Source organism: Schistocerca cancellata, chromosome 5 (genome assembly GCF_023864275.1).
Source record: "Schistocerca cancellata isolate TAMUIC-IGC-003103 chromosome 5, iqSchCanc2.1, whole genome shotgun sequence".
Classification (NCBI taxonomy): domain Eukaryota; kingdom Metazoa; phylum Arthropoda; class Insecta; order Orthoptera; family Acrididae; genus Schistocerca; species Schistocerca cancellata.
In genome coordinates, this window is record NC_064630.1 from 227,981,844 (window position 1) to 227,997,918 (window position 16,075).

General features: G+C 39.6%; 1 protein-coding gene across 22 annotated transcripts in view; it reads left to right on the forward strand.

Moving 5' to 3' along the window:
- LOC126188844 (uncharacterized) overlaps positions 1–16,075 on the forward strand; it is a 2,133,693-nt gene that overhangs the window by 1,015,101 nt on the left and 1,102,517 nt on the right. The window contains exon 6 of one of the 22 annotated variants that reach the window (XM_049930465.1): positions 11,436–11,540. The exons of the other annotated variants lie outside the window; for them this stretch is intronic. Within the exon in view, the coding sequence (XP_049786422.1) occupies positions 11,436–11,540 (105 nt within the window). The remainder of the gene's footprint in view (positions 1–11,435; positions 11,541–16,075) is intronic. 22 annotated transcript variants of the gene reach the window in all.

The following is a 16,075-nucleotide window of genomic DNA, read 5'->3' on the forward strand; positions in this document are numbered from 1 at the left end:
AAAAGTATAACATAAACTTCCCTAGTTCAGAGAATAAGCCAGTTCTTGTCATGATTCTAGTTCAGTGGCCTCTTTGAACTGTTTTGCAGCATTTCTGAAAATTTGAATGTTGTTGGTTGAGTGGTTTATGAGATAAAGGTACATGTAACACTAAAAATGTCAAATGCCAGAAAATGCGATTAAAGTAATTTATTATGAAAATTCACAAATACCTTTTATTCTATTATCAAAAGTGTCCAGCAGAGTAATCAGGGTCATCTTCTAGTTCTTCTTCTTCACCTAGAAGCTTTCTTCTCCTTGCTGCCCTTGCTTTTTTTGTATTAAATTCAGCTGCATACTGAGCCTTCCTTACTCGCACGCTGTCCAGAAGCTGAAGACCTCTGATGGTGTTGATACCAGGAGCAATGCCGAGCCTTGCCATGACCTTTAGCCTACCCATATGACCATCATTGAATGAAATAACAGCATCACTGACTCCCCATTTCAATGTTTTTATCCCAACAAATACATTCTTAGGTACACGAGTCCAAATGAGGTTGTTGAACGACTCGTTTTGATTCTGGGTACAACCATGAAGACATTTTCGCAGAAGATCAGGATGCCCCAAGTCTCTATATATTGGTTTAATTACTTCCATAACAGCCAATGGAATATAATTTTTATGGTGATAAGGATCCCCAGTAGCTTGAGATTTTCTATAATTGCACCATGACTGAGGACCATCTGGACAAGCAAAATGTTGAGGATTATCATCAGTTGATGATCGATGTAAATATGTGGCCCATACAGCTTGTCTCATTTCCTGCAAATTATTTGCATTATTTCTTATTGCCATACCATAGTATTGTTGTAATTCATTTATAATTTTATCTGACAGGCGACCTCTAATGGTTTTACCATCTGACAAAATTTTGTCCTTCAGATTCTGTTTCAGTTTCCTTAGACGAGTGCCCATTCGTTTCTGAACATGACCGACACATTCTAGTTTAGTTATTGTCTTATTGACATATGGCATGGATTCTGTAACACTTTTGTATGCCTTGGAGTCCCCATCTCCAAGGAATTTTGTGTAAAATACTCCCCGTTCTTTTTCTGATCTGCTAAACATTTTCACAGCAGCGGCAGCCTCCATGCCTCCACTCGTACCTTCATAATTCTTGCTACATATGTGAGCTGCTTCTATCTTACCAGATGCACAATGGTAACAATGTTTAGTGAGCACTTCATAGTCCAAAACTTTACCGCTGTCCACACTAGTAACAGTAGCAACAGCATTTTTGGATGTGTGACCCCTTTTCTGCCAGGTTCCATCAAAAGCAACAGGGATATCTGGGTTTCCTTCATTTATATATTTTGCTTCACTGGCAGCAGCTTTCATTGATAAATCTGCTACAGACTGAACAGCATCTCCTATCACTTCAGTGTAATTGTCAATTTTAGCAGGTGGAGGTGGAAGATTCATTATGGCACAAAATGTTTGAGCAGCAGTATGTCCTTTACCAATTGCTCTCATTGCATACATTAGCCTGATATTACTCTCAAACAAATTGCTACTGCATGTTTTAGAGCTCCAAAAACAGGTCTCATTTTCACAACTGGCACAAACTATAGCAATTTTGCAGGAAAGTCCTATAGATTTTGTTATGTTCATATCAAAAGAACCTCCACAAAGATTACAACACAAACATTTCTTCATAAACTCAGTAAAAACAGGAAAGTCGACTAAAACATATTGTTCATTAGAAGCTTCATCTGTAATTTCACTTGCACAGTTTGATAACTTCTTTTTTGATGCACTGGTGGGCGTGTCTCCTTCACACATCTCAGCTGTACAAACGTCAGAACTTTCACCAGCATCAACAGGTGCTGAAGCAGAATCACTTGAACAAACGTTATTTGTAAATCTATTACCGCGAAACTTTCGCTTTTTAAATAATGATGCACTCCTAGGCATCGTAGAAACTACGCACTCACCACTGAAAGTCAAAACAAGACAGATAACAAACTCCAAATGAGCGACAAACTAAACTCGAGGCTCAAAACAAACACTCACAGATCAAAAACTGAACAATAAACACAGCTAGTCGTAAAAACAATGGTACCTATGGAAGGATCAAAGATTCTACAACTGAAGAGTGAAATCCACAGCCTTCTATATGTAATGTTTTCGGAAATGCGAAGATTTAAATGTGTACAAATCACAAGATGGGTAACTTTGCTGGGCGCACATGTAATTTTGAAAAATTAAATAAAAATACTTCCAATTGGAATTTCTTAACAAATTTTGCACCATTTTAAGCAGAAAATTTCAAATTAAGTTATAAGGTTAAAAACTGAAAATGTGAATTTTTTCCATTTTCCGGCATTCCAACTCCCCTTAAATTCGTTACTGACAAATTGTGGTCCATTATCTGTGAGAAATCATATCGGTTTTCCTACCTCCAGAAAGTAGTGTTGCAAACAGTGTATTTGCTCTTTTGATAGGATATAACTTAATATACTTTGTTTGATCAGCACTCTATAATGACTAAAATGTATGACACTCCTCTCTTTCCTTTCAGAACTGGTTCAAAAAATCAGCTGCTGTGAGATCATGTAACAATTTAGGAATAATCGGGTACATTTTGTATTTAACATGAGTGTTACTCTCTTTCACCTTTTGACAGCTCTCATAGGTTCTGATTAAAGATGCTACTTTATGTCCTAGCTTTTTAAAATAATAGAACTTATTCATGTGGGCTATACACTTTTTTATTCTGAAGTGTCCATATCCTGTGTGAACATACCATACAATTTCGTCTTCCATTAACTTCAGAATGCATATGTGCCAAGGTTGCGATGGTATACTGTCTCTCCAAAACAAATTGTGCCCTATAACTTTCCATGTTCCTGCTTGATTATGAGGTAAGTGATTCCTGCTACACATAGCAAACATTTCTGTAAGATAGGGATCATGATGGATGTTTTCTGTTATTCTTTGAGCCGTTTCTTGTATCCTGGTGTGTGAATATTCTACTGTCATAAAGTTAATTGTAAAAATTATGCCAGGTCCTCCCATACCTTTTAACTCTTCCATACCTATAGGTAACCTAGACGAAGCATCTGGTAATCAAAGCCTGATGATTTGTATAGATATGGATTTCTGACCCCCATACCAGTGTTTGGAATTTCTGGATACTCCATACAATTGCTACAGTTCCTTTTCAGTAGCCGTGTAATTTAAGTCATGTTTATTCAGACTCCAGCTAGCAAAGGCTATGGTTCAATGTTCTCCATGGTCTAGATTCCACTCTCCTTGGAAGAGTTCTGCAGCGATACCATAATCAGATTCATCGGTTGAAATTTCAAGTGGCTCACCTATAATCGGATGATGTAATATGGATGATTCTACTAGTGCTCTCTTGATGTTTTCAAATGCATGATTTGCCTCTTGATCCTTAACCTGTGGTATTCCCTTTCTTAACAAACATAAAATTCTTGGGTCATTCAGCTCTTGACTTCGTATATACCATCTATAATATCCACCCATTCCTTTAAATCCCTTCAATTGTCTTATGTTTTAGGGGGTGGATGTTCTTTAATAGCTTTTATGTTTTCAATATCTGGTCTAACCCCCTGCACCCCTACAATATGCTCTAAAAACTCAAGCTCTTGCTCTTGCTATTTAGACAATTTCACTGTAATACCTTTTCTTTAAATTTTTTCAGGGTCTTACTCAATGTTAGACAATGTTCTTCCCAGGTAACTAAGATTATGAGGATATCATCTACATATATTATTAAATCCTTCAACAAACCTCTCCCTAATGCCTTGTCCAACAAATGTATAAATACTGATATAGAGATATTAAGTCCAAACGGTAACACATTGAAATGATACAATTTACCATCAGACAGAAACGTGGTATACTTCTTTGATTCAGGATGTAACCTAATTTGCCAATATCCTGCTGTCAGGTCCATTGAGCTGAAAAACCTTGCTTTCTCAAATCTGAATAACAATTGATCGATGTTAATAGGTCTGACTCGTTTTGTCTCTATATGCTTATTCTATGTAAGCGTGGCTAGCACTAATTGCACACCTCCTGTAGCCTTTTTTACCACTACTAAAGTGTTATTCATGATGCCAAAACTACGTTCTATTATATTGTTGTCAATCATTTTGTCAATTACCTCCTTAACTGCCCCTTTCAAACTTACCGGTATTGGATATGGCGTACAGAAAAATGGAGTGTTATCTTTGATTTTAAACTTACATATGTAATCACTGATATTACCAGGATGATCAGAAAAATACTTCTTCATATTCCATTAGAATTCTATATAAATCTAGTTTTTGTTCATTGATTAATATTAGAGACTCATTTACTTTGTTTTGTATGTCAACTCAATGTGATACCCATTCTACATTATTGATGTCTGGTGAAAATCATGCTGTAGCAGTTAATCATAAACAATGACACTCAGTTGTTTGTTTTGCAATGTATTTATCAGTCACAAATGATATCCAACATCTACTGTCATCTTTGCCAAAACAAAGAAGATTTTCCTCAAAATTCAATATGATGTTAAATTCTAATAACCGATCTAGGCCAAATAATACATCCTTATTAATATTTTATATAATTAAAAGTGTTGGCGACATCAGATATTTCCAATGTGGCTGTTCACTTGGCTTTCGTGTTTCACTACCTTGCTTTTCGTTCTGGTTGCGCCAACTATGTAAACTCCAGTTACTGGTAACAGTGGTAAGTAATTTTTAGTCTGTATCGTGTTAAAGAACACTCTAGAAATGAGTTACACCTCACTCCCTGAATCTATAAATGTGTTAACTTCAGAAGTTTCCACAGTTCCTGCTGTTATTGGTTGTGGATTATTTGTAGACAAGCATGGTTCTTCCAGTAACAACCATTCTTCTGTAGGTATTTTGTGCAAGAAATTGACATACTTATTATGAACCAGGCCTCCTAGTGTATCTCTATGACCTCAGCCCCAGCCCCAGAGCCAGATCATGCTGTGTTTTCCTCATTATTAGTAATCACAAGTTGGTTACGAAATCGGGGTACTATGTTACCACTTTGAGCCTTATTATTACTTGGCACAAATTCCTGCAAAGCTACTGGACCTAAATTTGAAGTTGGATGCTTCTTCTGATAATCATCGTTACCATTATTTCTATTGCACTGGTGTACTCTAGCTAAGTTGGCCTCATGTTTTTTTTAAATTATTATTACTATTCCTTTTTTAATTCTGATTTTCACTTTGGTGTACATTCTCATTGCAGTCTTTACTTAATGCATCCAGTGCGTCCACAAAGTACAACAACTTTTCTACTGATTTCCACCCACTACATAATATATCTTATATGGATAATCATCTTATTAAAATTCAAACTAACCTCCATTGGCTTCTCTAAGTACCTTGCCCATGTTAAATGCCAGTCGAAATACTTTCTCATTGTACCCCATGTATTACAGAAATACTTTGGGTTCCACAAGTCTGGTATTAATTTTTCTGGGCACTTGCTGACCAATACATCTCTTTAAATTCTTTTGAAAATCTCCCAAGGAGGAAAAGTTCTCAATGTTTACTGTACCCCACTATGAGGCTTCCCCTAATAGATTCCCCACAGCAAACTCAATCTTTTTCAATTCCTCCCAGTTCTTGGGCAAGGCTTGGTTGAACCTTTTCAAAAAATGGGTAGGATGTACTTCCTTGTCTGGCTTAAACTTAGGGAATTGCCTGGATAATCCAGAATTGGTTCCCCATTGTAAATCCATCATTACCACACTAATCAATACCACAATAGGAGAAGTCACCCTATTATCTATTTTGTCCTGAATAAGTTTTAATTCTTTCCATAGTTCATCCATACATCTCTTGGTGTTACTAAGCGCAGAAGATAAAACAGGAGATATGTTCTCAGAGATTACTCTTGTGGCAGCCTTTCGGTCTGTCATCTCTTCTACCTGTTCCTCCAGACTGCTTATATTTATTGTGTCTGAGGTTGCTAGTTTCTCTATAAAGTTTCTTTCCATGTTATCTACTCAAGTGTTAAAGCTCGCAATTTGTGATTGGACTATTGGTATTAATTTATCCTGCTTTTCAACATTTTCTTTTAAGGTATGCGACCTCTGCTTTACAGCATCAAATGTAACATTACATACATTTTGAAATGATCCTAATTTTTCACTCAGTTCAGTTTCTACACTATTACATTTATCTTCAATATCAAATTCTAAATTTTTTGTCAAATTCTGGAACTGATCATTCTGTCTCTGATTAAAGTCAGTGAACAGTTGATTTATGTGACTGCTTAAAGAACTAGTTAATGCACCTTTCAAATCTCTTTTAAGATTTTCTACTTTCGTAGTTAAAGCATCAAATTCAGTCTTCAAATTTTCAAGACGTTCACATAAATTACTAAAGTTGTTACTTTGTGAATCTACCTTAGCACTTAACAATCCTAAAGTTTTATTCTGAACATACAATTTAATATTTAATTGAGTATTCACTGTATGTATTTTTCCAAATAAACTAGCACTCTGTGCATTGAGTTTTTCACTTAAAGTTGCACTTATTTCATTTCTCAAAGAAGCACCCTGGTCATTTATTTTATCATTTAATTGAGTATTTACTGAGTCTAATTTAAGACTTAGTTCCTTTCTTAAAGAAGCATTTTGGGCATTCATTAAGCCTAATTCTTCACTTTGTGCATCCAATCTAGAATTTAATTGTAATCTCTGAGCTTCTAGTTTGGCTTTTAAAATCACACTTAGTTCCTTTCTTAAAGCCGCTGAATCTGCTCTTTGGGCTTTGATTAAATTTACTACTTCAGACCTGTCTGGGATGCCCTTACTCACTGTCATTGCCATGGCTGGTTCTGAAGTTTCCCCAATTCTCTGTGTATTATCCATATCTCTCTTAGTTTTTGATCTAATAATCATTTCACAAATTAACTCTAAGTATAATAACTACACTAACACAGTCTAGTGAACAGTTTCTTCAACTTTATACTTGAACAATTATTGTTTTTTGCACACCCGGCTTAGAGCTTTAGCCTGTGTTGGTGAGCAGGTGTGGAATCACCACCGGTAAACAGTAACTGGTGCTGGTGGCATCAGTTGCTGGTCTCTGCATCGGTGTCAGTGAGCTGATGTAGAATGAGCACCGGTGAGCAGCAACTGGTGCTGGTGGTGTCGGATGTTGTCCCCGTGCCAGCATCCCCGTGATGCATGTGAGAGTGGGACACTCCCCACACCGGATTTTCTTAGTTGAATTATTCTTGTCATCTCTCTTGTTAGTCTAATACGTTGAGGTCTTCTTTCCATTCTTTTAATGTTGTTACTTTCGTACGTCTTTCACTGTGTTGCACTCACAAAAATTTTTATTTAATTTTTGCACTTAATCCAATTACACGAAACAGTTCTCTTGTCATGTTATACCTGGTTGCTATGGCAAAACATCATATCTTCTGCTTCGATTTCCTCTCAAAATTCCCATTTTTTTTAGTCCTTTTCACTGGTCACTACATACTAACGCTTTAGGCTACCCAAAGAAATGTGAAGTTGGAATACAAAATTCACATGTCACTTCCATAGGTTGACTTACTTGGTATGTACATCCAATCTTCTTCTCTTGATTTCCAGCTACATCGATCTCCAAAAACTTTTTCTCCAAAGAATACTGCTGGTTAACAGGAATTTATAAGACTCTCTCTCTACTTTTGAAATAATTTAGTACTCGAAGAATACTTTTAGTTCAGTCTTGGTATATTTCAGCTTCCATAAATAACATATTCACCATTTCTCACATCAATATTCGAATGTTTACAAGTCAATTGATTGATCTCACATTAGACTCAATAAAATACATCTGCAATAAAGTTGATTTAACAACCACATAATTTATGAACCCATCTTGCTTCCAGCAAGTCCAATACACGAAGTACTTAAAAGTCTATAATCAATTGTTCATTTTTTTAACAATAATTACCGTCACTAAATAGCAAAGAAACTACATAATTACTCCTTGTTCTACCAATATGGCTACCGTGGCGGGCGTGAGCGGCAAACACTTGTTGACGCCATTCGACCATCGCGTCTACCTTCTGCTCATGACTCCTTTCCAGCCTGCACACACAAACATGTGTCGTGCAGTATGTACATTCTCTCACGCTTATTTTTAAAATATTGTGTGTTCGAGGTGGTAGAACGGCAAGTGGTTATAGGATTTATGCGGAAATTTTCAAATCACTACAACATGCTACAGTTACCTCTGGAGCATCTGGTACCGATCCCACCTGTAGCAGCGCCATTGTGCCACATAGGAATCGATCTCTCGTGGAGGTTCCTGAACTCAACAAACAGGAATTGATGGATAATAGTCTGCACTGACTACCTCACCTGCTATGCAGTCACCAAAAGTGCCAACTGCTGCAGCTCCATAAATTGAAGAGTTCCTTGTAGAAGACATCATTTGGAAGCACAAAGCACCCTGTGTGATGATGACTCATCATGAAAAAGTTTTCCAATCGAGACTAGTATCAGAGGTAATTCCATGTTCTGACATCACCCACAGAATGATAACTGTCTATCATCCACAGATTAGTGGTCCCACACAGCACTTTAATAAAACATTGGCAGATATTCTCTGTATATACATTAATGTAAAATGGAGAGAATGGGATACTGTACTGCCTGTCAAACATTCACAGATAGCACAATGAAACAAGACACTGCACACTTCACATTGTGCTGGCCGTTGTGGCTGAGTGGTTCTTGGGGCTTCAGTCTGGAACTGCGCGACCGCTTTGGTCACAGGTTCGAATCCTGCCTCGGGAATGGCAGTGTATGATGTCTTTAGGTTATTTAGGTTTAAGTAGTTCTAAGTTCTAGGGGACTGATGACCTCAGATGTTAAGTCCCATGGTGCTCAGAGCCATTTGAACCATTTGAACCTTCACATTGTTCTTTCTGCTTCACTGTCATGAGGTCAAGTCACAATAAGTACCTTGTTCCAGTTTCAGACAGATGATACTCATGATCACTACAGAAAGTAATGCACTGCATTTTTTTCTCATCCAAAAACAATGCTGTGAATATGAAACATTACATACATATTATTTGAAGCTTCCTGAGTGCATCCGCCAAGTTTCCGTCACACCCAAGAGATAGTGTAGCTGGAGGACAGTTTCAAAATTGTCTGTAGGTGATGTACATTACAAGCAACATGCCATCATCGAATTTCTCACTACAGAGAAAGAAACTGGGGAATATTTACAAATGCTTGTGCAAAGTCTATGGAGCATCTGCTGTCGACAAAAGCCCAGTTAGTCACTGGGCACAGAGGGTGAGGCCACCAGGCAATTCAGTGGAGCTCCATGATTTGCTGTGGTCGGGGAGACCATCCACAGCTGTCACACCTCACATGTTGCAGTGAGATGATGATGTCATTCATGAGGACAGACCCATTACAACTCTGCATTTTGCGGATGTTGAGGAGGTGATTTACACAGTGAAGCACTGGCTCCACCACCAGGACAAGGACTGGTACCGACAGGGCATACACACCCATGTTTCACGCTGGAGGAAGGCCATAAAATGGGATAGAGATTACCTGGAAAATTCGTGCGTGTAGATAAAACACCATTCTTTTGTGTGTGTAATTCTCATTATGTTCAATAAAGAATTATTGAAGAAAAAATGTGCACTGCATTACTTTGTGGGCAACCCTCAAACATAATCACCAGCCCCGAAGAAGCAAGGCAGCTGGCTTGCATGTGGACACTGGATGTCCAGGAGAAAGACAAAAGTACAGAAACGCTAAGCAGCAGTGGGTGAGATAGATCCCAGGAGGCTTGGTATGAATTTTTATGCTTATGTGGACAACAGGACTATGAAAAAAGTTACTAAAGCACTGCTTTTGGTGGTATCATATCCTTTGTCACTATTTGGATGTCACATTTGAAGTCGAGAATTATGACCCTTCATCAAGACAACTTAAGTACAATGACATCATCCTTGTCCTGCCTATGAAGCCCTACTACAGTCCAGAGGTGCATATTGACAATGGGAGGTCCAAGGAATTGAAGACCCACTCAACAGTTGTGAAGCTTTGGTAGGAGGGGCTACCTTCAATATGCATCATAATGAAGGGGATGTAACAACATGACAAGAATGCAAACACCTGGCAGCACCACCATAAAGGGGACCATTGACAAGGTCTAGATCCAGGACACTGTTGTCAGCACCAATGTGAACTTCTGAAAGAGGGAGTTGTTGTTTCTCCAGACGAGGGAGTAATGCCATGATATGTGGGGCATGCACCATAGCATAATGGTTAGCATCCCTGGCTGGCACATTGTGGATCAGCAGTGCAAACCTGACCACCAGCAATTATTTATTATTAGCCTCCTCCCCTTGGCTTCGCCTGCGTAAGAGTTTGACATGTATATTGAACACACCACCTTGTTCCCCTCTCTGTGTCCACCCCGTTCTCCCAACTATATGTGTCTATCTCAACCTCCCCACTCTCTTTGTCTCTTCATCTCCTCCTTTACTTCTCTCTGTCTATTTCCTCCATTCCCCCTCTGTGACAATGTCTTTCTTTCCCCTTCCTCTAACCAATCATCCTCCCTAATTCTCTTTCCATCTCTGTCTCCCCTCTTCCTTTTTCACCTACACACTACCACTCTACATCTTACACCTGCCTCATGCATCTCCCCATCATCCTTTCATTCTTTCCATCCCTTCCTCTATCCATTTAAGACTGTGCCCAGCCAAGTCATCTCCATGTGTAGTGCATTGAGTACTCTTAAATGATGAAGGGCTGATACTGCTCCCATGACATCATGACATCCATGTCATACAGGGCAGGCTACACAACAGGGGCTTCAAAAATCATTTATTTGCCCCTGACGTACAGGCCGCCTTGCAAAGCAGATGGATAACGTAGGCCAGTATTACTCCAACACAACATACCAGTCATGATAGGCAGCCTACTTGTAGGTGCCTGGACCATCGTTTCTTACCACTAAATGTAATCTGCCCTGCAAAGCAGACTGATTTGGCAGGACAACACTGTTCCTATGGAACATGCCTCTTGTGCAGGGAGAGTATATGCCAAGAATTTCTGTACATTCAGGAATACTTGATGTTCCTATGGAACATGCCTGTTGTGCAGGGAGAGTATATGCCAAGAATTTCCATACATTCAGGAATACTTGATGTTTGTATAAATACTGGCATTCAGCAATATTCAGTGTTTGTGTAAATAGCTGCATTCTCCATCCAAGAGGTCAGTTCTGTTCTGGTTGTACATTGGTGACAGTACTAAATGTGCTTTTTCTTGTAAGTTTTATACTTCATTTATGAACCTGCCTTCAGATTTGGACTTGATTGTGGTTCTGATATATAAAAAGGCACATTTGTTTTAGGTTGTTGCAGGTATTCTTTGTTACCTCCGGCTAGAAGTTTGTAGTACCAACTCCAACAGGGGAGAAGATGATCCCAGTTCTGAGTGCATTCCAACAGGAGAAGTGGTAAGATTTATATCATAGAAACATGAAACAAAAACAGTTCATATTTCATGTACCTGCATTTACCTTCATAATACCTGTGTTCACTGACACCTGTGTTTCAAACTGTATCTTTTTAATCTCATGTGAATAGTTTCTGTGACATTTAAGTTTCATATAGTAAAGAATATAACTAGCTGAGCCTTGCCTCTCATGCCTTGTAATCTGCCATCTGTAATGTTCTCTGTAGTCCATGCATCCAAATGCCATACCAAACCTTGCCTTGCTATACATCTTGTTACCATCACTGTACTGTGGGTTCATCTACACATCAAAAAATGTTTTGAATCACCTTGGTTCCAAGAGTTCCGGAACCAGTACAGATAATTGGAATAGAGATCAACATAAACATCATTTCTGCCCTTTTTATTGCTCATGAAAACCACTCATTGCATGTTGTACCACCATATAGTGAGACCTTCAGAGGTGGTGATCCAGATCGCAGTACACACTGGTACCTCTAATACCCAGTAGCACATCCTCTTGCATTGATGCATGCCTGTATTCATCATGTCATACTATCCACAAATTCATCAAGGCACTGTGGATCCATATTGTCCCACTCCTCAACAGCGATTCAGCGTAGATTACTCAGAGTGGTTGGTGGGTCACATAGTCCATAAGCAGCCCTGTTCATTATATCCTGGGCATGTTCGATAGGGTTCATGTCTGGAGAACATGCTGGCAACTCCAGTCAAGTGATATCTTGTTATTCTGAAGGAAGTCATTCACAAGATGTGCACAATGGGGATGCGAATTGTCGTCCATGAAGACGAATGTCTCGCCAATATGCTGCTGATATGCTTGCACTGTTGGTTGGAGCTGGCTTTCACGTATCATACAGCTGTTATGGCACCTTCCATAACCACCAGTGGTGTACATTGGTCCCACATAATGCCACCCCAAAACAGCACGGAACCTCCACCTTGCTGCACTCGCAGGACAGTGTGTTTAAGGCATTCAGCCCAACTGGGTTGCCTCCAAACGCATCTCCGACGATTGTCTGGTTGAAGGCATATGCAACACTCATCGGTGAAGAGAACATGATGCCAATCCTGAGTGGTCCATTCAGCATTTTGTTGGGCCCATCTGTACTGCACTGCATGTTGTTGTGGTTGCAAAGATGGACCTTGCCATGGACATCGGGAATGAAGTTGCTCATCATGCATCCTATTGCACACCGTTTGAGCCATAACATGACATCCTGTGGCTGCATGAAACGCATTATTCAACATGGTGGCATTGCTGTCAGAGTTACTCCGAGCCATAATCCATATGTAGTGGTCATTCACTGCAGTAGTAGTCCTTGGGGAGCATGAGTGAGGCATGTCATCGTCAGTTCCTGTCTCTCTGTATCTCCTCCATATCCAAACAATATCACTTTGGTTCACTCCGAGATGCCTGAACACCACTTTTTGAGAGCCCTTACTGGCACAAAGTAACAAAGAGGATGCAATCAAACTGCGGTACTGACCGTCTAGGTATGGGTGAACTACAGACAACATGAGCCATGTACCTCCTTCCTGGTGGAATGACTGGAACTGATTGGCTGTTGGACCCCCTCCATCTAGTAGGCGCTGCTCATGCATGGTTGTTTACATTTTTTGGTGGGTATACGGACATCTCTGAACAGTCAAAAGAGACTATGTCTGTGATAAAATATCCACAGTCAACATGTATCTTCAGGAGTTCTGGGAACCGGGGTGATGCAAAACTTTTTTTATGTGTGTATATTAATGTAATGGAGTTGACTCTAACCTGGCTTCTCTTTTGTGTTTAATTTTCTCCTCTCCATCCCTAATTTGCTACCCCACTCATCTCCAACTTACAGAGCAAAATTACAGTAGGGATCATTGTCCTGATGCCTTCTAAGGCAGACACATGAAAATTTCATGACAAACAGGATGCAGCACATTATCCTGGACTGAGGGTAATCTACTGACACCAAAGAAGGTTTGGTTTGACTTGGAGGAATGTAGTAATACCATTGATGTTCAAGTTATACATAATGCTTTGATGGATAGTTGTAGTTGCAATCTCAGTGTTTTCACAAACGATGAACTTATATATGAGCAAATTCAATCCAGTACATATTGTGGTAGTACCTTTTTAGATGTGGACACAATATCAGCCTTGTGCAAAGACTGACAAGTAACTCTTAATGTAGGGAAACGTTAAATTTTTCACTTCATGAAACATGTGTGATATCCTTTGACTGCAGGATTAATTAGTTGCAACTAGTCAGTTATGTCATGCAAATATTTGTGAGTAACAATGTATAGAGATGTGAAGTGGAACAACCATATAGCCTCAGTAATAGGTGAAACAAATGGTAGGCTACAATTCATTGGTAGGATGCTGGGTATCGTTTCTCTACAAATGACTGCATACAAAACATATACATAACCCATGCTTGCAGGCTGCTCAAGATGGTGGGACCGGTGTCACTTTTTTTTTTTTTTTTTTTTTTTTTTATAACTGTGGGTAACACCTCATGTAAGAAACAAACCCATGTGCAGTCAGTGGCAGCTATTAATTTTGCACCATAAAGTCAAGTTAATTTCACCTGTAAGAAAGACAACAAGAAGTCTTATCTGGAATACAAAAAGAGTTCTTCTCTACAATTATATTGCTAAGGGCTAAGCAATAACTGGCACATACAACACAAGTGTTCTAGAAAAGGGTGATGAAGGAAAAAAAGTAGCCTCATGTCTGAAGAATTCATCTGCGTACAAGGTGTCCTTTGGCAATGGGAAAGCTGAGGGATTTGAAACTCAAATTTATCCACCCTATTTACAACATTTGGCTCTACTTTTTTACTACCACTAGCCCCTGCCCCCCTCTACCACACATACATTACCTGTGGTTGGTAAACATTTAGAGGTCAATGTAGAAGACAGGGAAGTCGTGAAAGTAAAGACTCACACTTCGACTTGCAGATGAAGATATCTGACTGCCTGGTACACAGCCAGAAGCTCACAGTCATATATTTCATGTGTGGGAGTAATATGCCAGTGGCTGGCAGGCATTGTTAGAGTGCTGCACCAATGGGTATCTGGCTCATATCCACAACAGTAGTTAGCGCTGCATCAAGTTTTGGGGATGCTTAAAGCGCTGCCATTGGCATTGCTCTTCTTTGTATCCTTGAATGCGGAGCACATATCTTCTATCCAGTGCACAACAGACTTCTTGTTTTAACATTAGGAGCTGTCAAAGGTTCCTGTATCTCTGCTGCATGGGGAAGGTGTCATCTGTAGAAATTAAGCACACACAAGAAATGTTGTAATTCCTTGGCTGTAGGTGGCCTGGGTGGTTGTAGTATTGCTTCTACCTTTTTGGTCAAAGGAAGAAAGCCCACAGCTGAGATTTTATGACCAAGAAGCGTCACTTCTGACTGCCAGAAACACATTTGGCTATGTTCATTACGGCTCCGTATTGTTCTAGTTATCCGAAGACCTCAAGCAGGAGCTGATGTTGTCCAGATTGGTGGAGAACACCAGGGCATCATCAAGGTAGGCAAAGCAAAATGGTAATCTTTGGAGAACAGAATCTATAAACCTTTGCTACATTTGAGCTGCATTGCATAAGCCGAAGCTCATAATCATGCTCTCTCATATAAACCAAAAGGTGAGATTATGGTGGTTTTGGTACATCTCCTGCACCTGCAGGTATCAGGGTGTAAGGTTTTGCTCAGTCCAAGATGGTGAAAATGGTAGCACCATGTAGTGTGTAATTAAAGTTCCTGTAATAGTGGTATAGAGTAGCTGCCAGAGACTGTTTGAAAGTTAAGCCATAACAATCACTGCATTGGTGCCAGGTGTCACCTTTCTTTGGCACTAAGTACAATGCCGATGACCAAAGACTTTTGGATGGTCGCATTAATCCTTCCCATAACATCAAATCAAATTCGGCCTTCACAGTTGCTTAACAGTCTGGATCCAAAGATTTAGCAAACATCTAGACATAGACACCATGGAGAGTCCATCCATTGTTTTAATATGGTGCACTGTATCATGGGGTATTCACCTTTTGGCACCGGGTGGTCTGGTCAAAGTGAGGTAATCCCTCAGTAATGCAGCATACTCACCACTTGAAGCCTCCATCAGCTGGCACTGTGGACTGCTGTGCGGGAGTGGAAGCTGGTGACAACAAGGCTGGTGACGTTGTCCACCAAGTGGGCATTCACCACATTTGGTAGTAGATGGTAGTGCACCAGGTCTGCTCTACCTCTGTGATGTCCGCAATGGTGAAATCGCACACATATGGGTGATACAGTCCAATATTAATGTCCAACTGCTGACTGGCATACAAAGCAATTGAAGAGTTGTTAGTAGCTGTTAGGCAAAAAGCAATTGGCACCTGACAATGATGCAGAGACGTACAAGGCAATATACTCAGGTCAGAGGCAGCGTCTACCAGGAATTCTATACCAGACCCTTAATCAATTAAAAACAGTTGCTTGAAGGATGTTCGGCAATCAGTTGTGCCTACTACTGACT